Raw genomic sequence first — 23673 nt, forward strand, 5'->3', positions numbered from 1 at the left:
TTTTTTTTTTTTTTTTTTTTTTTTTACTTCCTACTTATGAGCGGTCTCTGCAATAGAAATAACTTGGGGGTTTAAAATTTATTTTCATAACCTTGGCCCCTAAAAAATTTCTTTAAATACATATACAAATGCCAGTTGAAATACCATTTTAAGTGTTTCCATGTTACAGATAGCGCTTTTTGGAACTGCACATGTCTGTGTTCTCTTTCCTGACTGAAACCATACTCGGATTGGCTCAAAATGCAAAGCAAACCTACTTCTTTTGCACTTCTACTTATTTCTTTTCAAGAGTTTTCCTTTCACTCCTGTTTATCTGAATCCAAAGCAGAATTATTTTCCTTTTTTCCTCAGAGTAAAAAACCCCAAATTCCAGGCATTTTGACCACCTGCTCACACAGAGCATCCTCCTTCGCCAGGAATGCTGCGCTGGTTGGCACTGCTGATTTTTCGACCCTGCAAACACCGGGATGCTGGGCAACAGCCTGTGCGGGTGAGGAATGTGCCAGGGCTGCTGGGCTGAGCCCAGCCTGCCTGCAGAGCAGTGTCGAGGGACACTTAATTCTTCACATTACCCTCAGGGGCTATTAAATAACCCTAGCTGCTGGGCCAGAGTGTGAACGGCAACTCCTAAATACTCTTCAAGACTCCTCAGCAGATGCCAGCAGTCAGCAACCTCAGGAATAAATCAACTCACCCAAAGAGAGTAACAGAAGCTGGAGGTACTGGGGAGGTGTCAGGCATGCACACTCAGAGTGGGATCCCAGCTCTGCCAGGGGCCAGGAGAGCAAACCTTGCCTTCAGAACTGGGGAATTTTCTTACCTTGAAGAAAAGAGAAAGCACCTAAACTGGATCCCCAGCCCTTGAGAAATTGTCTTCTGTCACTCCTCTGGGAGGTTTTGATAGTGCAACATCATGAAAACAGCTTCTAGAAGCCCACAAGACAAGTCCAGAACAGAAGAAGCCTCAAAGGGGCTTCCTGCAGGGCAGTAGATGGCTGGTATTAGTCTTCAGCATCTCTTTTGCCAAAACTTTCCTGGATTCTTTCTGAAGCTGGTTTGGCCAGCCTGCTTCCTCACCACCTCTTGGAGCACTCTCACTTGTTACTGACTAACTTCTCCCTCCTTTGCAGAGCCTGTCCCTTCCCAGGGATGAGCTGCTGCCCACTGTGGCAGCTCCAACAGATGGTGCACTGGGGGATGAGCACGACAGCTTTGCAGCCCATCCTCCCTCCTGCTCCCAGCCTCTCCACACATCAGGACCAGCGGCAGCACTGTTTTCTGCTGGTTTGTGGCCACACCATGACCCTAGAGCACTGGAGTGCAGGAAAGGGGTCCTCTTCACCAGCTTCTGTTATAGGCTTTAATCTCACAACCCTTTTTATAAATTCCCACTCAATTACTTTCTGTATTTTCAGAGCCTGGTCCAAAACAGGGCTATTGGACTAGAGCCTAAACTCTTTTAAGACAAGGAGGTTGAATCTTTCCAGTTTAATCTCCCAAAGTCTTAGGATCATAGAAAAGTTGGCAGTACTCCCTTTCCCAACAACTGCCCCGCCCCATACATGACACTAAAATCTCATTTTCCAGCTCCAAAGCCATTAAAAACAGAAAATCACATTTATTTGCCATAAAGTGTTGATTTGTCACAAAAATACCAGTATAAAACATACATTGAGGCATGCAGTTTGGGCAACAAGCCACTCTCCACACTCCTTCACGTCCAGAAACAGTAATAAAGCCCTGAGAGGAAGTGACAGCTAGAAACCCTGCTACATTGTTCCCGAGGAACCATTATCACAGCAAGAGAGATGTTCTTCTGCACACAAAATTTATTCATTCAATCCATAGGTCTTTTTTCCGTTATCAGGAATTCACTTGTATTACAAGTGAAGTCAGGTTCTCTTAACCTAACCCCTTCCTGCCTAGGCAGGAGCATAAATCTGTGTTCCCAAATGCACCACAAACTTCCTAACTTTTCAATAATCTCATGATATCAGCAAATTTTGGAATGACAGCACTAAAAGGCAGTTGTAACCTTCACTTGGGGTAAAGTTCTGCTGCTTCTGGCTCTACCACAACACTGATAACACTGCTTCAAGTCTTTAAAAAGCACATTGGGTCTGCTTTGGAAGGGAAAACCCAAGCCTGAGTGAAAGATGTAGATGACAAACTGGCAGGTAACGCTTCGGTGAGTGTAGGAGAGCAGACGCACCAGAACTCAGTGGTTACTATTTCATTCTGCAGAGCCTAATGACAGAATACGGAAACACAGGATTTTTGAATTATAGACAGATGAATACTGAGCATGGGGCATGACACAAAAGATGGATCTTTGGGGATCCCAAGGGGAGTAATGAGAGAAGCCTGCTTTTTTTGCCATGTTAAGACCTTATTTCCTGTGATGGCAAATTTTTGCCACCCAATATTTAGATGTACAAACAACACACACACACATGCACACACACTGTAGTCAACAACAAATCCTGAGCAGCCTCACAGCACTGAGCAAGGCTTAAAGAATTATTCCTGTGCCCTGAGCTACGGTGTCAGGCAGCAGCACATGCATTTACCTCTCTGCCAATTGCACACCACTGTGGATAGCAAAGCACAGCAGAAGGTAGTAACTGCCCGTAGCACATCAGGGCATGCAAGCACAGCACCATTTGGCTCCAATCTCCTGTACCTGGGAAGCACCAGAATGTGTCTTTGTCCCCTTCCACACCCGTACTGCAGTCCAGCTGGATACTGGTTGGATGGGGTTAAGCATGCCTAGTCCATCAGCCTGGGGAGCCTGCAATGTATTTTCCTGCCCTCTCAACCCAAACACCTGGGGAGATCTCAGCATCTAAACTACCTGTTCCTCCCCAAACACACAGCACTAAAAATAAATAATACGGCTCATTTCCATTCGGGGGCTGGGTTTTGAAGGGCAGAAGGTTGGTTTGCTTTTTTTTGTTGTTGTTTTGCATTGTCACTTTCTAATAGTTAAAGAAAAAAAAACACACTTATATTAAAAATTTGTCATCCAAATGGCCAGCTCATTGTTGAGTGTATACGAAGCCAGACACAGTAGGAATCTCATGTTCCTTTTCCTTTTTGGGATCTACGACATGGCTGTATCTTTCTCCTCGGTGACATTCCAGGTAGGGACCCCAGTTTGCAGTGGGCCTGCAGCAGCTTACAATGCGCTGGAAAGCAAAAACAAGAGGCACTTAATGTCTTACCTTAGTCCTGGCTGTTTTTAAAGTTTGGTAAAGCTGTAACTGTAGGTATGCCCTGCAACTCAGCAAAAAAAAAAAACCCAACAAACAAAACCCAAGTTTTATACAAATCATTCCAAATGCCTTTGGGTTCAGTAGATTCTGGACATTGAAGTCAAGCAGGGAAAGCTATGACCAACAGGAGTCTGGCAAAGCTTGGCAAGAAAAGCATACCTCAGATCTTGTACTTGCTTTTTTCTGCAAGGAATGGGAGGCAACATTCCAGAAAACAACATGGGGATAGAAATTTTTAAAGCAGCTGGAACAACAGAAAGCATGAAAATCACTCTTGAATGTATGGGTGACTCCCAAAGAATTAGACTTTATCGTCTCAGAATACAGTAGGGTAAATTTGCCTCTGATGCAACTACCAGAGATTTTTTTTGTTTAAAAGCCCAATTAACGAATACCTCAAGGTAGTGAACCTCAAATTTTTGAGAATAAAGCACAGGTATTCCTGAAAATGCCAAGGAGAGCAAGATTTGAAGCCATGACAGATTTTTGTGCCCTTACCTGACAAAGGTTTCCTTCTGCTCTAATTATTTTTACAATAGCGACGATGGGAATCCAGATAACGCAGAAGATAATCATGCACCAGCCAACAGCAGTTCCCCACGTGGGATATAACACTGAGCCATAAGTGGGAGGTGAAAACGTGACCAAAGACCAGACCAAAATGGCCTATAAAAAATGGCAAAAAGATTAGGAGAGAAAAGCAGATTTACAGCTAACTTGAACTCGCACTGTATTTCCAAGTGGGTTAAAAAAAAAAAAAAAAAAAAAAAAAGCGCTATCTACAAATTGCACACAGTTCCCTCTTGCTTTCTGAGTGTGATAATGGTTGTGCAGGATTTGGCGTTCAGTCATGGCCAAACAGTAAGACTGAAGGATGACACTGATAGGCACCCTAACATTTGAAGTACTTCTGTTTTTAAACAGAACTTGATCTCTGGGTCCCGCTGAAATCTTACGTTGGAGAATACATACATTGCTGGATGAGCCCTGTACCTTTCTCTGTACATTTTATATGTTCCCATGTTCCATTATTTACAGGAATATGGGAAAGAATCTAAGATTAAACACTGGTAAATATTGCTGCGAAAATAAGACTTTTTAAGCAGCAATTTTTAAATTGTAGCCTGGACAGATTAAAGGTAATGTGCTGGCCAGAGTGATTTGCTACTGCTCCTGGATTTGTGATGCTAATAAAATCTCTCATAGCGAGATAATCCAACCATCTACACTCACAATTAGAAGTACAGGAGTAATGAAAAACTGACACATGCACAACAAAACGTAAAAAAAAAAAATAAATCTCAGACAGGGGAACATCCAAAGAGCAAGCCCAAGCCAGGGATCTGTCCCCAAAACGATGTGTTCCTCAAAGGGGAAAAAACGAGCTAGGTTTTCAAAACATTTTCTCAGTCTGAAATGAAGCTAATCCAGCTGCTAAAGCGGACAATCTGGTTGCTGTATGTTACTCCTCAGGAGTACAGCCCCAGCTCACCAGCAACTGATCTGAATGGCCAGCCCCACCGGCAGAGTACCCAGGGAAGAGCGATATGTTATCAGAAAGCACGGGTAGCGCGTACTTTGTTTCATTGACACAGCCGTACCCCAACTTTATACAGGGCCTGGGCACTCAGCCCTGAATCCTCACGTGGAAACCTCTTCACTACCAAATTACTAAGCTCTGTCACGCTAACGCAATCCAGTGACCTACACTCACCATTAACAGCACAGGAGTAATGAAAAACCAGCACATTCTCCACCACAGCCAGAATGAACGGCTCTTCTTTCCAATCATCATTTCGATGTCTTCAATGAACCTGTTTCCGCCTGTTGAAAGACAATCGTAGGGTGCATTGTAAAGCAGGCGGCTCCCTTGCAGGTGTTGTTAATCAGAAGTCATAGAAGAAAGGCAATGGTCAAGGACAGTTTCTCCAGTTCTATGGTAAACATTAAAGCTTTTCAGACAGTTACGTTTTAAATGCCTTATAGCAGTAATTAAAGTTTAATATACACTCTGCCCGGGACCGCAGAGTCAAATCATATAATTTCAGTGCAAATAATTTACCGTAAATGTAGACGATGCCTATTATCTCCAGGACAGCTGCAATAAGGATTCCCCATCCAGCACAAAAGTGATCTATTAGGTTAACCCAGTAAATTCCCGCCTGTAGAACAAACAATAGAGAGGTTAAAAAACTTACTCAATCCCAGTAACATCTTTATGCAAATAAGTTGCATTGTTCAGGCCAGTTTACCTAATAACCAGCCTGAGTTTTTTAAATTCCCAGTTCTTGAAATAAGGTACACATTTGTGAGCATTATTTTGTTTAAATATCTCTTATGCAAAGTTGAAAAGCACATCTGACAAAATTCTGTCAATTTGCATACTAATAACAAAATATATGTATATGCAGAGTGTATATAAACAGTTGAAAGCAACATTTAAATTTGGAACTACCTTATTAAAGCTGATTCTGAAGTTTTAATATTGAGCTACAGCAACAGCAATACCAGTTATCACTTCTGGTAGGCTTGTATACTCCTAGACACACGTGTTTTCCACGTGGGTTAAAGACAGCTGTAAACACCAGCACACAACAGCAGGATCACAGAGCAGGAAACAAGCCTTAAGTCATTTCACACTCTTGCATACTAAGTCCTTTGCAAGCTTCCCTGCCACCATGTTTCATAACTTACGTGCCTTGCTTGGCTATACAACCATCTATTCACCACAATTATCTTCTTCACATTCTCAGTCTAATTACATGCATAAATCTGCATTTCTAGATAGGTTAATTGCAATGAACCTTTATATTCTTAAAGACAATTGCCTCAAGAAATTTTCCACAGGTTACCTATATGGAATTTTAAGTATATATGTGTGTATACGTATGTATGTATATATACATACACACATACAAGAAGTAACCCTACGATCTACAGATGCTCGTGAGCTAATAAGTTTTTATGACATGAATGGGCCATCTCTCAAATCCTGCCCTGTTTGGTAGCCAGTGCTGAACAAAAAGATCCCATCATCATCTATTAGCGGTACCCACAGTGCTGCAGACACACCGTATGTTTATGCTTGAGATTACACAATCTGAACTGAGGAGCAATAAAACAGGTTGATGGTTCATAGCCTTGGTACAGGCCTTCTTCTTAAAAGCACATCTCAGTTCAATAATCACAGAAAACCTTAGGTTCTTCAAGCTTCCCTCTGTGAATTTTTATTTGCATGTCCAGGCACACTGGCAGAATTCAAGTGTTTCTCAGACCAATCCATGCAAACAGGAACAGTCAGAAAGGGTATTTAACTTGAGTTCATCACTTGCAGCGTAACTAAACCCACCGCCAAAATAGAACTTAATGCCTTACCTGAGTAACACAAGTAAGACCGAGAAGGAAGAGCAATATGCACACACCCAGGGTTATAGGGATTCTTAACTTTTTCATCGCTTTGGGATATATATCTTGTATGGTGGTTGTAAGTGTTTCTGCAAAGGAAGAAGTGTGGGGTTTTGAGTAGCACAATTACTAAAGGTAATGGTCATTTGAAAAGCCGTGGGTGACTTAAAACCCCACTCACCTATGGTGGCAAACTGGGAGTCAAGGCCCAAGAGCAGGAGCATGAAGAAAAACAAGAAGGACCACAGAGGAGAAACTGGTAACTTGGAGAGTGCCTCTGGGTAGGCTACAAATGCCAGATCGAACCCTGGAAAGCAGCAGAAGGATGGAGGTCAGTGTCATGCCTTGGTCAAAGCACATCCAAATACAGACAGCACAACTATCAGCCTACCTGAGTCCACAACCTCTGAGACGGGTCTCTCAGACACAAATGCCATGTGTCCCAAGATAGAGAATATCGCAAACCCAGCAAATACGCTGGTGAGGCAGTTAGTTACGCAAACTAAAATAGCGTCTGAGTAGCAGTTGTTGTGGAACTTATTGTACGAAGACAAAGCAACAAGCCCGCCCCATGCCACGGACAGGGAGTAGAATATCTGGGTGGCTGCATCCTTCCAAACCTACCAGAAATAAGAACATAGGAATTACTGTATTATTTACAAACATTTAAGTCTGCCCTCTGTGGAAGTTCCAGGTGGTTTTTTTTCTTTTGTTTCCCCCCTCCTCCCTGCGTTTAGCCTGAATATCTAATTCCATTTCACATGAGCTTTAGAGTAGGTAGGATATAGCACGCTGGTGACCTTGCAGTCTTAAGCACAAATATTATCTTCTATGATCTCCAAAGGTCACATCCCAAGTATATTTCTAAATACTTCAATCTTATTGAGCTAACCCTGGAGAAGAGATTCAGCTCATTCACATATGTGGGTTGTCGAGCGAGATAGGAACCTTTCACAGTGCCAACAAAAAAGGGAAACCAGGACCAGGCTGCAGGAGTGAGAACTTCCACGTGCTCTCCCACTTGTGCCCCTCACACTGTGACCCAGACAAACCACTTGTGCCTCTGCTGTACCCCCTCAGTTAGTGCCAAATGCTCACATGAAGTACCACAAACAAATATCACACTTCATGCCTGCTTTTGGTAAAACTGAATTAATGTTACCATAAGCCAGAACAAAAAATATCCAGGCCCCCTTTGCACAAGGCGCCCTTCCCGGTCCACCTAATTTCCCAGGTTGAATTTCCTGGGCAAGGCACAGCCTGAATTTCAAACTCTGGCATCCCTTCAACCTTCTGATAAAGTCCTTTGAAATTATCAGAAACCAAAGCAAGTAAGGTACATGCAAGAACAGTGCTTGATCCCACAGCAAGAACGTTCTCAGCAGGCTTTGCTAAGGCGAAACTGCAGCACAACCCCCAGAGCTGCCCAGAGCCACCACCAGTGCTGGTGTCAGTGGTGTGGCAGGGAGAGGGCAGAGTGTGGCTGGTTTTTAGATTGAGAGTAGCTAGAATAGGAGCTTGGACTTCTGATAGAGCTGGGGGTTGCTTTCGGAGGAGAACCTAGCTGCAGATACAAAATGAAGAACCACCCGTGTGGATCAAAAAGCAGGCATTCTGTAAGTGACAAGCCCACAGAAACATGTTGTGCTTTTGGGGCCGACGCTGTCTCTCACCTCTGCCTCCATCAGCTTGGTGATGTTGGACTGCCTCCCAATGTAATATTCGATGCCATCCAGAGCACCTTCCAGGGTAGCACCTCGCACCAGCAAGATGAGCAGGATGACATAGGGGAAGAGCGCGGTGAAGTAGACAACCTGCAGAAAACAGGGCAGGGACACGTGAGAAGCGAGGGGATGCACGTACCTCTGCGCGGGAGGAACGGCCAGGTTTTAGGGTAAGGTCTGCTAGGTCAAATGAAAAACAGGCGACCAGGGAAGAGAACGCACACACGCCAACCATTAAACCATCTGGCTTAGCCGGTTCTGGAGCTGCATTCCAGCAGAAGCAGCAGGCCCAAGCCACATACCCACTTTTCAGACAGCACTTGACCAGTCTCAGAAATGTGTTTTCTGACGTGATTTACTGCTGTAGCAAGGCCAGGGCTCAACTACCCAAGAAGACTCCGGCTAGACAATGCTCCTAACAAATGCAAACTGAAAGCCAGTCAAAAATAGGTGACCAGGATGGAATTATCACCTGCTGAGACTGACTGGGGCTGGGGGGGAGCCATGCTGGGAGCTTTCTTCACTGAGAACAAGGACTTTTAGGTTCTCTCAGACACAGATCTTTTTTGTTGTTTGTCTACACAACCTCCAGCTCGATGGGATCCAGGCCAGAAGCAGGGCTGAGCAGCGCTGTTATCACGTGGGCTACATCCAACAATACTCTTGTTTCTTGAGCCTTAGTTTCAGTGCAACGCAGATAATTGACCCGGTACTGCTGGTTACACCAAGCCATAGCATTGCACCATCATGTGGTGAGTCTGTCTTCTGAAGACCTCCTTCACACTTGCTTGGAATAAGCAATTCTCTCTGCTCTTCACCTTTGCCCTGTTCCTGCCCAGCTAGATTCTTCTGAGCCTTACCTTACTCCTCAAGGAGGCTTACCTTCACGACAGAAGAGAAGTGACAACAGGAACAGCCAATTGCCAGGAACCCAAAGAATGTGAGTTTAAGAGGAGCCACGCAGCAGGACAGCTGTGGCTGGGAAAGCACAGATACTCCACCCTGAAGTTCTGAGGGGGCAGAAAGCTCCAGATTGAAAGCAGAATTGGAGGAGGCATCAGAGCAAAGGAAGACAAGCATACAGGAACCTTAGAAAGGCACAATGACAGAGGGAATCAAAAGGGCAAAATAAATAAATAAAAAAAAGTCAGCACAAAAAGGGTGAGAGAATGAATGAAGGCAACAAAGATGGAAGAAGTAAAGATGCAACACAAAAGGAGTACGGGGAGAAAGGAACTAAATCAGGAAAAGGACCTCACACAGAGAATCATGAAATTCAGCCTGTCTGAAGTCTGGAGAGAAGCTGAGCTAGCCCAAGGAAAGCTCCAGGCAGCCGTGCTCCAGCACATAGAAATGGGAGCTCAGTAGAGCCAGAGTCGGAAAACAAGCACCTATGAACCTGGTCCCTAAAAGCCTCTTGGAATCCTGAGTACAAACAACATTTCACAATCCGGCAGGAAGCTGCACACGCACATCTGCTCACAGGACTTGACCTGTATTGTCCAAACAGCTAGTCTGGAGGTGCAAATAATGACCGGGTGTTCCCAGGGTGTGTGCAGTCACATGCACACACCCATCACAACAGGCTGGGCGACTGCCAAAACTCAGCTGGAATCACCTGCGTGACAGCAAGATCCCCAGACGCATGGCAGCCCTGGTGCAACTAAAAAACCCATGTGTTAAGTAGCTGCTGTGTAATCAGCACCTTGCTCACATTTTATGTAACAGTTCTGAAGCCAAGGAGCAGAAGAAAGTCTAATGCCATGTCCAGCAGATGGTAGTGGGTTAGGACTGCATCCTGCCTAGTGCTAACCTTCCCCGAGTCCAACTGACATCGGAAGGGCAGGATCAGGCCAAAAGTCTGCTACCTGCTCTTTCTAACTTACCTTTCCAGAAGATTTTATTCCTTTAAACAGCACAGCTCCAACAATCATCCAGGACAGAAGGAGGCAGAGCGCCAGGTACCACACAATGCCACCGGTCTCGTCCAACCCACTGGAGCGTTGGAGAGCCACTTTACTGAAAGCACAAAACGCTGCAATGAGGGCGACAGCAGCACACACTCCTCTGCAGCAATTTCTTGAAGGAAAGCAAGCTGGTTTCTGCAGATATTACAAGACCCTGCAGCTGCTTCCATGAGGGTGCTGTTAGAACTGCATGATTGGCATTGAAAAACTGAACATTTAACTGCAATGTCCCCCTCTTTTTAAAGTCTAACAGTCCCCAGCTCTCCACACATTGCCCATCAGGCTTACCTCAGCTCTTTTGTGTTAAGCATGAAATTCTGATGGCAAAAGAAGAGCCCATAGGAAGCATCAGTTCCCAGGAACCCGAGGAACATGAGGCAAATTGAAACCATGTGGCTAAAGAAACCGCAGTTTCACAGCAGGCCCAGATTCAGAATAAGGTGAATATATTTTACACAGCAACTCCTGAAAGGAAGTGTATGCTATACGTAAAGATGCTAGTGTAGTCCCTACCAGGACTCCAGAGAAGAGAATTTCTTGAAGCTGGAGTATTTTTCAGTTTGCTACGGGTTGGCTCTTTTACATTTTTTTTTAAGGGTCCAGACTCATTAATTAAATTTTATGTCCCCTCTGCACAGATACGCATGCCCACCCCTGTTGACTAGATTGGTTTTGGACAGCAAGATGAGACAAAAATAGAAGATACATTCAAAACCACAATGCATAATAAATCCATTTTTAGCATTTCTTTAAAATATTTGCTTACTTCCAGTATTGTTCACTGGGAAATTGCACTGGTTTGTAGTTCATGGTGCCATTCAGACATGTGAGATTGTTGCTTGTGATGAACGAGTAGTTTGCATGAATGATTTCTCCATCTAAGGTTGTGTTGCAGTCACTTACTGAAAGCAAGCAAGCAAAAGGGATCGTTAACACAGTGATGACTATTACAAAAATCAGACTATTATAGTAAATATGTTTTTTAAACAGTTACAGCTTAATTTGCCTACTAACAATATTTAGAAACAGACTTGAACCATCACTTGCAGCTGTGACTTTGCTACTTTGACTGTAAATCAAAAAACACCAGGAATCTGGTGTGCTCAGCTCCACCTTTCACTTATTGTCTTGCAAAAAATACTTGCAAAAAGCAGAGCCGAGGATAGTTCAGATTGTAGCTTTGGTTACTCTATGAAAAATCTTTGTTCCAAAACAATGTTAGACACAGATAATCCTCTAGTAACTTCACCTTATTATGGCAGAGGGCTTACTAGAGCTCTTTAAACATTTTTGGGGAGGGGGGGAATAGGCACTGTTTGGATTTTTTTTGCCAGAACATACAGTAAAGAACACTCTATATAGCATTTACTAGAAAAGTCTTGTTGAAGTATATTTCAGGACAGCTTCTTCAGTTCAGTTTTGTATTCCTGCAGCACTTACAAATGTTGAGCTAAAATATTTTTGTTTAGCACACAAGCAGGTGTCAACTTTTTGTTAAATAAAGCATCTCAACTTCATTTTATGAAACCTACGAATCGTAGAAGAGGTTTTCAGATACCTGGTTAAGAGAGTTACAATTACACTAACACTTGGCAACACATTTCAGCTACTAACTACTAATTACCTCACCAGCTTCACCTTCGCCTTACACCGGTCTGATATGGAAACTAGTGAGATAACAAGTGTTTGGCCATACATGTGCTGTCAAACATCAAGAACAATAGCATGGAGATACGTTCTGAGGAGTTAATAAAGTATAAAACCAGCACCGTACTGGTGCTCAGGTACTGTGCACCCCCACAGCCACAGGGGGAGCAAGGGCTAATGAAAGAACCCCTGACGCAGCAAGGTTTCAGCCTGTCTCTCTTTAGAATTCCCAGGCACTTGGAGCTGGTAGCAGGGAAGCAGAGAAGCATCGCTCCAGGAAGGACTTCTCAAGCCACGGGTAGCTGTCTTGCTCCTGTAATTTCTCCCAGAAAACAGTACAAAGTACAAGTATCCAAAACAGTAATATTAAGCTCTAGCTGTTAATGAAGGTACCTAATCGCGTTTTGCTGCAGAACTCATCTGCCCAGGAAAAGCATTCTGACCACGGCAGCACTTTTTGAAATGAGGCAAATAAGTAGTAAAGTGCATAAGCAATGATAACGTTGTAGTAGATCGCCACAAAAGTTGAGATGATGACCATCGTGATGCCCACTCCTAGGAAAGAGAAAGATATGTCTTAACTACCGCAAACTTGAGTTGGAAAAAAAACCCAAAACAAACAGAAAAAAAACACAACACAGACTTCACCTGATTTTTTAAAAGGCTACTTAGGAAGTTGTTGAGGTTGTTTTCTGGATTTCTTTTGTGGTTTTTTTTTTCCCCGATAGTTTTTAACAGCAACCAAACAGGGAAAGGGTAAAGCCATGAAATGAGGGACGTGATCCAAACTGACCATCTCAAATGTAGTTTTGACATAGAGTTTGAATCAGGCCCAGAGAAAAATTGGACTAGTTGCTAAGTCCAAGTCTAAAGGAGAAATTCAGTACTTTGTTGTCTCCCAGTTCAGTGGGAAGTTCTGATTGCTTAGTAAAATTGAAGAAAGTATATTAGGACTGACCAAGCCATTTTAAAGATCCCACTGTAATGAATAGTTTTGCCAATAAATGAGAATTGACACAGAAGAATAAATCTGTGTCAGTAGTACTGTTCTCCTCTTTTGTTAAAATTAACTTTATTCTGTGGCTTTCTGAGAGAACGTCTGCTAAACTGTCCCAATCATCTTGGAGACTACACTGAAGTTTGTATCTTCACAGACACATGAAAGATTTGCTGTGCCTATAGACTTTTGCTTTAAAGATAAATACACGGCTCTTGTGAAAGGTTGCTTGTGCTGCAGAACGGAGACTGGCAAAAAAAGTTGAACGTTCAGGCAGCCAGCCAGACTGTAATCCCTTTTGTTTCTGTACTAGGTGGCAAGTAAAATTCTTATTTCACCAGAAACTTCCTTGTTCCTACATTAATTCCTCTGGTAGATAAAAAGGGCAAACAAGACCAATTGCATAGTCCTTTACACCCATCGGTACAGGACCTGGAGGGATGGGGTAAGTAAAGCACATGGTTAGTTGTTTGCAAACACCTAAGTCTCCCTGTGAAATTCAAACCCTCACGGAGAGAGGCGAACTCCCACTGCAGTGTGCAGCTCTTTCTTTTATCACAAGAGGCACCTCACCTCTTGAAGCCAGAGTCTAGCAGATGACTCCCAAGGCAGTGAGTTGAATGAATGTATGCATAAAGCAGTCAGACCCACGTGCCTGTGCCGGTGCTGACAGCCAAATACAGAATTAGTCCCTCCAACATGGAACTGCCTTGCAAGCTACATAGGATGTGAAGTGTAAAGAAACACCAATAAAGTTAACTTTAAAAAATTGTATTCCATCTGTCGCACACAGTGCCAGGTGTTTAACTGAGATTTTCCCCTCACACAGCAAACAGGGTGATTTCCTTCTGCCAGGAGAATCATTGATAAAAACTCTCATAATTGACAACATTTTTGTGGAAATCTTTAATCCACATCTGTTATTATAATTGCATAATAAGGAAGATCTACCTGGGAAAAGAATATTGACCTTGTGACCTCGGGAATATTCTCTACAGGGAAACTGGCTTCTCAGAATTAGTAACTTTGTGAAGAAATCATTAATTCACATCTGTTTATTACTAGAATAAAAAAAGATCTAAAGAAACATAACAATACCAACCTTGAAATAATGGTAATATTCTCCAGATGGAAATTGGCCCTAGACTGGCAAACTGCCCAAGGGAACATTCCATGAAAAATAAGGGCAAGCCAGCTAGGGCCAACATCAGGGTGTACGGGATTAGAAAAGCACCTGAGGGGAGAGACGGAAAAAGTCCACAAACACACAAACACACACAGAGAAAACAATGAAACTTCCAGTATTCACCATAGTTCTATTACATTTTATACTCCCTTTCTTACCCTGCCTCAAATATCTCACTGTGCATTTTTTTTTGCTTTTGCAGAATAGAGATTTGTTTGTAAATCCTGTTTTCTAATAAAACTAGCCAGTACCTGCAACGAAGAGATGCAGATTGCTGGGAGAAAATGGTGATTTATGTGGGATGGCTTCTTGTAGAATTAAAAGGATTTTACAAAAACTATCAAAGACATACTGTTCTCATACAGGCAGGAACACTGCTCAGCTGTGAGCACTATCGGCCTTGTCTGCTTTCTATTTCATCTTCCAGCTTTTAATTTAAAAAGGAACAGAACCATTCCTTCATGTACTTAGCTGTGATTTCCAAACCGCCCTGTTAGAGTAGCTACTGGACATCAAAGCATGAAAATTATTTTCTATGGTTGACTGACTCCTGTGTCAACCAGCATCTCCGTGTGGCTCTTGTTCAAGTCCATTTTAAAGTGTACATTAACCAGGTATCAATGTGAGCCCTGTTCTGTGAAAGGGACTGGCACGTCTTTGTATGCGTGCAGAAGATAAGGGAAGCGAGAGCACAGATTTCCTAAACACGACCTGATATCCCCACAGAAATCTGTCCTCTTCACTCTCGGTGAACTCAAAGCAATTGAGGACCCAGTTCTGCAAGGAACTGCAAATACCTGCTGTAACTTAAGCAAGTAAATTGTCTCACAGAATTAACTGGGTTACTCCTGTGTTTCGAAACAAGGATGTAACAGTTGTCTTTATCAATTATGGGCAAGGGGCACAGAGCAGGATACAAGCAGCAGCACAAATATGCTTTAAATGCAAAGCTTTTGCAGCAGCAGATAAGAAAAAAAGTCTAGCAGAAGGGCCAATGTCACGACTCATTTCGTTGTCACAATTTTCTTCAACAAAACTGTGACGCAACCCGGCCAAGCTCACTCCAATAAAAGTTCTGTAGCAGAACGTCTCCTTGTGTTCCACACGCAGCCGTATGGGCTGTGCTGCATTTACAGTCCAGAGTTTTACTTCCAATGACTGTTAGGCAGAGCAAATAAGTACATACAAGTAAGTCCTCTGCAGTTACTCGGCATTTACGCTCTCCTTAATTACCAGTGGTTGCCTGGCAAGTAGACAAAGCTCTAGAATAGCAGCCAGGGAAGCCAGTGCCTCCATTTGGCTTTGCCACTAGTTCATTGTGTAAGCAGGTAGAGGCTCTCTCTGCTCCGCACTTCCCAAGTATCTGATGGGGATAATTATTGAGCTTGGATAATTATTCCAGCTTAGCTGGTTTGCCTGGCAAAACAGAAGTGCAGAGGGTATTCAGTCGCTGTGTATAAACAGAGGCAAATCTGGGGAGGGAGAACAGCTATTTAAGTAGGTAGAGGATATTGGCACATTGAGAAAAAGATGCGTGTTGGTCATGACTAAATCAGAAGAGTTCTCTAATTCAGATGAATGTTTGCTATTTAAACTATTTCCCTTCCTGGCTGGTACCAAAAAACCACGGAGATACCTCTTACTCCTCTTCCCATTCCCATCAGCGGGCACTAACCCAGTTCCCAGGGTTATGCTCACATCCAGCTTTGACAAAATGTGTCCGGCCTCAGGGCTGGCCCTTGGAGCTGGCCCTCCTTTCTCAGGGACAGGAAGGTGTGCCCACCCGACACTGCCATTCAATACAGGTACCTCCGCCGTTCTGGTAGGTGAGGTAGGGAAACCGCCAGACGTTGCCGAGGCCCACAGCGTAGCCCACCATGGAGAGCAAGTAGTCGCCTTTGTTTGACCAGTTACCACGCTCTGAGTTCTCATCGCTATCACTGGCATGGGCATCTTTTTCATTTGACAAACTGAAATCCTTGGAAGAAAAGAGGAGGAAGGATTCAGGACCACCCCATAGGCAAGTGGGGCGGGCATATCCTCGTTCCTCTGTCCAGAGCAGCACCTTGGCATCGCTGGGCAGGGCAGCTAGGCAGGGTGGGCAGAGTCAGGTGGGCTGCCAGTCCACCTGATCCTTGATGAGACAGACGGACCTATGAGAGAGGGTCCCACCAGAAAGCCCACACAACCTTCACGGCCAGTTTTGCCCTGCTCCTTCCTTAGTCCCCTGTGCTGCCAGCTCCTAGGAGCAGCATCTCCAGGGGACTCCCTGCTCTGCCCCCACACATGCCCAGATGCCTCCACAGCTGTTCAGGTGCTCATGCCCACCCATACCTGTATGCTCACCTTTAAAACGCCTATCCAGGTGCCCTTCATACCTGCCCAGGTGCCCATCCCAACACATCCCTGTTTACCTACCTCAGCACCCCAATGTTCCCATACCTGTCTGGACCTCACCTGCCAGTGCTCCCACAGCTACCCAGGTCCTGCATCCTACTGGCCCGAGTGCCCCTGTGCCTACCTGAGCACCTCTATACTCTACCTGCTCAGATGTACCCACATCTGCCTGTGTTCTCCCACACCTGCCCAGGTACCCCCAGTATCCCACCTACCCAGGTGATTCCTTACCCCACATGGCCAGGTGACCCCAATATCCCACCTGCCCAGGTGGCCCCTTACCCCACGTGCCCAGGTGACCCCAGTATCCCACCTGCACAAGTGCTTTCATACCTGCCCAGGTACCCTCAGCATCCCACCTGCCCAGGTACCCCCCTACCCCACATACCCAGGCACCCCCAATATCCCACCTGCACAAGTGCTTTCATACCTGCCCAGGTACCCTCAGCATCCCACCTGCCCAGGTACCCCCCTACCCCACATACCCAGGCACCCCCAATATCCCACCTGCACAAGTGCTTTCATACCTGCCCAGGTACCCCCAGCACCCCACCTGCCCAGGTGCCCCCTACCTCTCCGGGCGCCCCCGGCCAGCCGCCCCCCCCGGCACCTCACCTTCTTCTTCCCGCAGGAGAGGAAGCCCGGCAGGCTGAGCATCCCCATCGCCGCCGCGGAGCCGCCCCGCTCTGCCCGCGCCGCCCGCCGCCCGGCCCTTTATCGGACCCGGCTGCCGCCCGCCCCCCGCCGCCCTGCCGGGAACCGCGGCCCCTGGGCTGCCCCGCGGCCCGGGCGGGGCTGCGGCCGTGCGCACCCTCCGCCCCGGGGCACCCCTGGCCCCGGCCCGGCCCCGTGCCCGCGGACCCTCCTCCAGCCCCGCGCCCACTTCCTCGGGAGCGCCCGGCCGCCGCCGCCGGCCTCCTGCCCACTTCCCCTGCTAAACACCCCCTGCCCTCCGCAGGCCCCCGCCTTACCCCGACCCACTTCCCTGCCCCGCACCCACGCTCCCTCAGCTCGGGCTCTCCAGCCCTGCCTGCGCCCCTGCCTGCCCACCTCTTTGCCCCTTCTAACGTGCTCCCCACTCCTGGCCCTTCTTCCCCCTCTGCCAGCACCTACACGCACACCCTTGCCTTCTACCTGCGAGGCCACCAACTCCCCATCACTCGCAGACCCTCTCCTGAGCAGCTGACCCTGCTACCCCCCTCCTCCTCCCCGCAGAGCTGCTGCCCCGTTCTCTCACCCAGAGACCCCGCTCACAGCTCCCTCCCCACCCGTACCTGCCTCTCCTTCCTTCTTTACCTGCCCCATGCTGGAGTTTACGTTTAGGAGTCGCACCAAAGCAAAGGGCACAAGGGGGTTAAGCAGTGTGGAAATTTCAGCTTCTCAACACACCTTCCACTTACACATGACAGGCACAGAAAGGGCAGGTCATAAAAGCAAAGCCATCGCCAGAGGAGGAATTTAACAGCAACAACGACTTAAGGACCTTCCTGAAGCTCTCCCCTGCTTCACCCACCAGAGTGACCTTCCCCAGGCATCCCTGAAGGACACGAGGAGGACACTGGCCAAAGCATCCTCCACGTACAGGCACAAGGGGACACTTGTTGACTGGCTGCTTAGTTGCTCTCCTCCATTTCTAACTGCTCTTTTCCACGGCTCTTTCATATCCACACCATGACAAACGTACCTTCTGTCCTCAATTAGTGGGACTTTTTGTTGAGTAAAGTGCTAGCCAGCATGGCTGGATCTAGCCACGACTAAGAGGTACACCAGGAGTGAGGAGTGTGGGACAGCATCTGAAAGGTAGGAAGGTAAAATCAGATCGTTTTCTATCACCCTGTGCAGCAGGTTCTCTAGGAGACTTCTGTTTTAGAAACTGGAGGGATGCCAGAATGCTCTATCTTTGGAACAAAAAGCAAGTAAGAGTGTAGTGTCCTGGCAGGACACAGGCTTTGAGGAGAATAAATGAATAAAAATTCAAAGAAACACTCCTTTCAAAGGCTGCCCACAAGTTCTGGATTCAAACGGCCAAGCCACAATCCCAAAGGCAAACCTTCAGGCTAGTCCTGTAGGAAACAATACAAACCCCTCTCTGCACCCAGGACCTGCTGAGAAATCAGTCCGTATTCTTCCAAGGCCTATCTCGACTGTACCTAAACTAAATGAACCTTTCTGACACTCCTGATCTGAGTTACAAATCTGAAATAAAATGAGATAGCACGGTTTTGGTTTGGATTCTGAGCAACTTCAGTATCTGTGGGTCACCACCTCCCCAGAGGCAAACAAAAATCTTCCTGTAAACAATGCTGGGCCTGACAAAAGTTCCGAGTTCTCTTCCAAACTCATGATTCAGAGCTGGTTATCAGCTTGTTTAGAAATGAAATGAGATGAAAAACAACCTGTTAGCCACAGCCTCTCCCTCCTTATTAGGATTAAGTGCATGTTGTAACGTTGCAGAGTCACTGACTGTGGCATTCTCCCTGTGTAACTGAAGATGACTAAAAGTAAAACTATACTGGAGGTACCACTCCTGGGATGTGTTCTGTTTCTGATCGTGTGAAAGTTTCATCTCTAACGCGTTTTCTGTGTTTAAAGAAAAAAAAACCAAAAAAATCACAGCGCAGTCAAAATTCCAGGGATGAGAAGCGGAGAGATGGGTATCAGCAGAGAGAACTGCGCCTGGAGCAGGGCTTGGCCTTGCCTCCGTGTTAGCTTTGCAGCTGAATAGCGCGGCACTTTGACGGGCATTCACTGCAGGCTGAGCCCATCAGGGTGACCCCCGAAGGCTGGCTCCTCACCGCCAGCACAGCCACCCGTCGGCCCAGCACCCTGAGAGCCACTTACCGCTGGAATGTCTTAGCTAGAAATGCAGAGATAACAACCAGCAAACCAAAGCCAGCCTGGCTCTGCCGTAGATGAGAGATCCCATCTCCACACCAGCAGCATAACTGAGGTATCTAAGTAACCTTTTTTCTTTGGAAAGCACCCCTGGATTACTATGAGTTCCACTAACTGAACACTCCGATAATCCAATGGGGCAAAAAAAGGGGAGGAAAAAAGACCATTAATGATAACCTTAACATGCTGACAACACAGCAAACCGTTCAGACACTTCCTAGGAGCGGCGAGATACCCATTGTTTCCATTCAGTTGCACCCGTGATACTATCAGCTGTTGGTTATTGCCTTTGCCCTTAGCTAACACCAACACAGCTATGGCAATGAAGTAGATGTGTTTGGTGTGCTTATTTAAGAATCTGATGAGCAAATTCTGGGGTTTAATCTGTATCTTCTGCAATTTACTAATATCGACACCTGGTACACATTCAAAACTGGTTCAGCAGACAAAGCCAGGGCTCGGCTACCTCCCATTCCCAACTGGCAGGAGCTAACAACCAGAAAACCCACTCTGCAATGGCTTTTAAATAGCCCTAATCCTGGCATTGAAGTGGTAAAAGGAAACCACTGATGTGGCTCCAAGGCATGCAGTCCTCTCTAGGATAAAGTGATCCAGAAGAGGGACAAGAATGACCTCAAGAGATGCCTGCAGCCTTTGCATTTCTAATGTACCCAACTCCTGGAAAAACAGTCATGAATCTCAAAACAAATTAAGTTTTCTCCCATCCAGGGAAGATCAAGCAGCACTGCAGCTGCAGGTGGAAGTGTCCACCTACCAGACATGAATCATGTAGTTCAAAATAACATCTGCCCTAGATTAGAGCCCAAAATAAGAAAAAGCCCAAGAGCAGGAATAATTATCAATGTTCTGCAAGGCTAGCAGTCAAACCCACCAACAGCACACAATGATGCACATGAAAAGCTGATGGAGCTGGGCCTGGCTGCCTACAGACTAACACATTTTATCTGTCTAGATCCCTGCCACAGGAATCAAACTACACACATCTGCCATTCTGGTATGCTTGGGAGTGCAGCTACGTGACGCTCACCCCATGGTAATTGGTGCAGTGTTATGAACCTGCTCCACACCTTGGAAGAGCAAGGCATGTGCCAGTGTGCATTAGATGGTCATAACAAGGATGTTGGTACCTTCCCACAAAACCAAAGATGGCAGCGAGGGACTACATAGCTGTATTTTCTGGCTGGCAGAAACAGCCTCACATTTTATTCCAGCACAGCAGCTTCCCTACAGCTACTGATGAACATCAAGTAACCAAATGACACTAAACCAAGCAACCAAAAAGGAAAGGGGGAAAAAAACCCACCCTAGAAAAAAACCTAAACAAACAAAAAACCCCCAACCAATCAAAACTACCACATCATGTTGGCTGTCAGGATAGGAGGAAGATGACCTAAACTATCTAACTATCCCTCAACATGTGATTACTCTCATCCAGAGCTCCACAGACACTTCACAGTCTTTAGAAGAGAGTATGTGAAAGCCAGAAGACTGCTATAAACTGACAGATGAAGCAAGGCAAAAAACTTAGGCTGTTGGTTCCTGCAACAGCGGTAGTTATACTCTCTTCTACAGGTGAACAGCATCAAGCCCTACAGTTCATATGTTAATGATTTCTGCTTAAGAAAACATCAGCCTTGATTTAAAGACCAAGTGATAATGAATGAGCCAGTTCCCTTGATGGTGAACCGAACTGCAGGTGATCTAGATCAAACCTTTGCCACTAACTTAATATTAAAAAATAAAACAAAACAAATCATTGGTCAAGTAACCCATGAAAGCAAGGCAGCATTTTTCATCTCTTGAGAAATGTATTATTTCACTGTGTGCCAGCTGTAAGCAAGGTGGAAGCGTATGGAGAAGCAAGACATCACAAGAAGTGTGCTCCTGCTCAGGAGACAGGGTGGAGAGGTGATGATGGTATTAAGGGCACAGGCAACGCAAATTACAGAGACAAAGGCAATTGTTTCTGAAGTAGCCATCTGCGGCTTCAAAGAGGTGCTTATGGAAACAGACTGTCAGGGTTTATAGCAAAACACAAAGAGAGTGGGAAATAATTACTTAAGAGGCCTCCTGCCAATACAGTCTTGCCTGGTTCTAATGGCCCCTGTCTAACAGTTTGTGCAACTCAGACAACTGAGACATGGAGTAGATTCTGCTTCCAACCCTGCTGATCCCTTCAGGGTGAGGGGTGAGATTTTACTCCTGGGAAAAGGAATTTTTTTACAAATCCATCTTCCGGGATCTATTTTCCTTCTCTGTCAGTTTTGTGCCCTTTTTGCATAGCTGGGATCTTCATTGCTGCTGTTTAACAGGCCATCAGAAGCACGTATCTACTCCATTTGAACCTCAAGCCATGAATTTATTTTCATTAAAGGTTTAATGGAATGGAAATTTAAACAATTTTGATTCAGAAAAGTAGAAAAGGGGCATTGGAAGTTTTCAGTAATGTATGAAGAGTTTGGTTCACTAATGTGATGCTAAATAATACATTTTATTAAGCATGATGTAATCATATTGAAGAGCTGTATTGGTCTAATGTCAACAATTGATGCTTGATCAAATCTTTCCCCATTTTCAGCACTCTTGGATTCATCTACGTGGCCATGTCAGAGGTGAGAAATGCAGCAAGGTCACTTGGGCTGAGCTACTCACCTCTATGGACCATACGCCTTCATAATCCAACCGAGGCAGCTGAAAGCCCACTCTTTCATCTCCTCTCAACAGAACAGTTGCAAAAGTGCTGTAAATGCAAAAAGCATAAGCCTTCTAAGTCATGCTCCTAGGAAAACCCCTTTTTTATATTTGAGGGTGGAGACTTGAAACTATATGGAAAGCAAATTTGCCTTTGGGCATTTTTAGCAGGCTGCAACCTGCAGTTAATGTAATGCAGACTAATCAAGTTAGTGACGGGGGAAGTTTTACATATGCATGTGGGAAAAATCTGTAATGCTCAAATATACCAGTAAAACTGGAAAGCTCTACAGTACTACTCCTCTACTGCAGTGAGTCTGGAAGAAGATTTTACTCTCCCAGCTGCTCAAAAGGGAGCCACAAGTCTCCATGCACAAAATTAATCTAGGTGTTTTCAAGACTATTTGCAAGATAGCCAGTTTTGTATCTATGGTACGTTGATATCCACATTAGTTAATTTTATTATTTTTGAGTTTTAACTGAAGGGAACTTGAGAAGAGACCAGATGTCTCCAGGAACTGTCAGATGGAATGTGCTCCTCAAATCCTTTTCTGTCTCGGACTGAAGCTCTTTCCAGGATAACACTGCCTTCCTTGTAGCACTGGCCGTCTTCGGACCCTGAGAACTTGTTGATTTGTCAGATATTACTACAGTTGCCATATGGGAATATATGATACTTCTCAAACATGGAGCTCCATCTAGAATAATGAGCAAAGCAAGCAAAAAAGGACTAAGGTGTTCAAAGCAGGATTAAATAGAGGCTGGGAGTTTATATCAACTGCACAAACCTCTGAAAGTCTCTTCTGAAATACTGACTTGCATTAGAGTTACCGAAGTGCAGCAAACTACTGGATTTGCAGCCAAGGGCTCCTAATTCCCCCAGTTCTACTTCTGCATGTGGTCCAGAGCATCCCAGCTTTCCCTGGACAAAACAGCCTGGTGCCAAACAGACATCCAAGCCTGTCCAAGATGCACCCGGCAGGTCTTACTCCACCTGCCCCCTCCCTCCTCCCTGGCCATCCTAAGAGGCATGTTCCGGACATGTTCAACTTGTCTTTGAGCGACTGAAACACTGTGTAAACACAAAACCTCAGGTATCGTATCGTGGAAGAAGTAACAACAGATACAACTAATAAAAGGGAAGAGATAAAGTACAGGAGAACTAAAACCTGGGAGGATATTATTACCAAAACTTAATGACTGGGGAGCGCATAGGTGTCAGAATATAATGACTTGCCTATTGGGAAATATTTCAGAGGCGTGGCCAGTAGAAACTAAGGAGTCATTTTTAATTGAGCAAAATAAAGCCTAGGAATGAATACAATACAATACTAGTTTTCAAATATGCTGAACTGAGTTCATCAATCTCATTAGCTGTTTTATTTTTAAATACTTCCCCAGTATCAAGTGCCAATATTTGTGGAGTTCAGCAAAGCCGGGAGATGCTGAAAGGTAGTTTGTTTGGGGA

The 23673-nt window shown here is 45.3% G+C and overlaps 1 protein-coding gene across 1 annotated transcript; it reads right to left on the reverse strand.

Annotated features, from left to right (window-relative positions):
- On the reverse strand, positions 1–23581 carry SLC6A14 (solute carrier family 6 member 14). Its single transcript, XM_080365962.1, has 15 exons — positions 22654–23581; positions 17214–22254; positions 16011–16179; positions 14118–14249; positions 12412–12573; positions 11138–11273; positions 10291–10423; positions 8354–8494; positions 7072–7300; positions 6862–6987; positions 6651–6769; positions 5338–5437; positions 4990–5099; positions 3774–3941; positions 1–3188 (listed from the first exon to the last, which is right to left on the reverse strand). Exons 2-15 carry the CDS (start codon positions 17259–17261, stop codon positions 3039–3041), a joined length of 1923 nt encoding a protein of 640 aa, XP_080222088.1. The 5' UTR covers positions 17262–22254; positions 22654–23581; the 3' UTR covers positions 1–3038.
- Positions 23582–23673: the final 92 nt, after the last annotated feature.

This window comes from Falco punctatus (assembly GCF_963210335.1).
Source record: "Falco punctatus genome assembly, chromosome: 15".
NCBI lineage: Eukaryota > Metazoa > Chordata > Aves > Falconiformes > Falconidae > Falco > Falco punctatus.

Excerpts from the sequence above, each read along its gene's own strand:
- SLC6A14 (XM_080365962.1), bottom strand. The coding sequence starts at position 17,261 with ATGGGGATGCTCAGCCTGCCGGGCTTCCTCTCCTGCGGGAAGAAGAAG. Across the intron at positions 8,495-10,290 it reads GAATAAAATCTTCTGGAAAG|GTTGTCTACTTCACCGCGCT; the intron begins GTAAGTTAGAAA and ends TGTTTTCTGCAG. Across the intron at positions 7,301-8,353 it reads CCAAGCTGATGGAGGCAGAG|GTTTGGAAGGATGCAGCCAC; the intron begins GTGAGAGACAGC and ends TATTTCTGGTAG.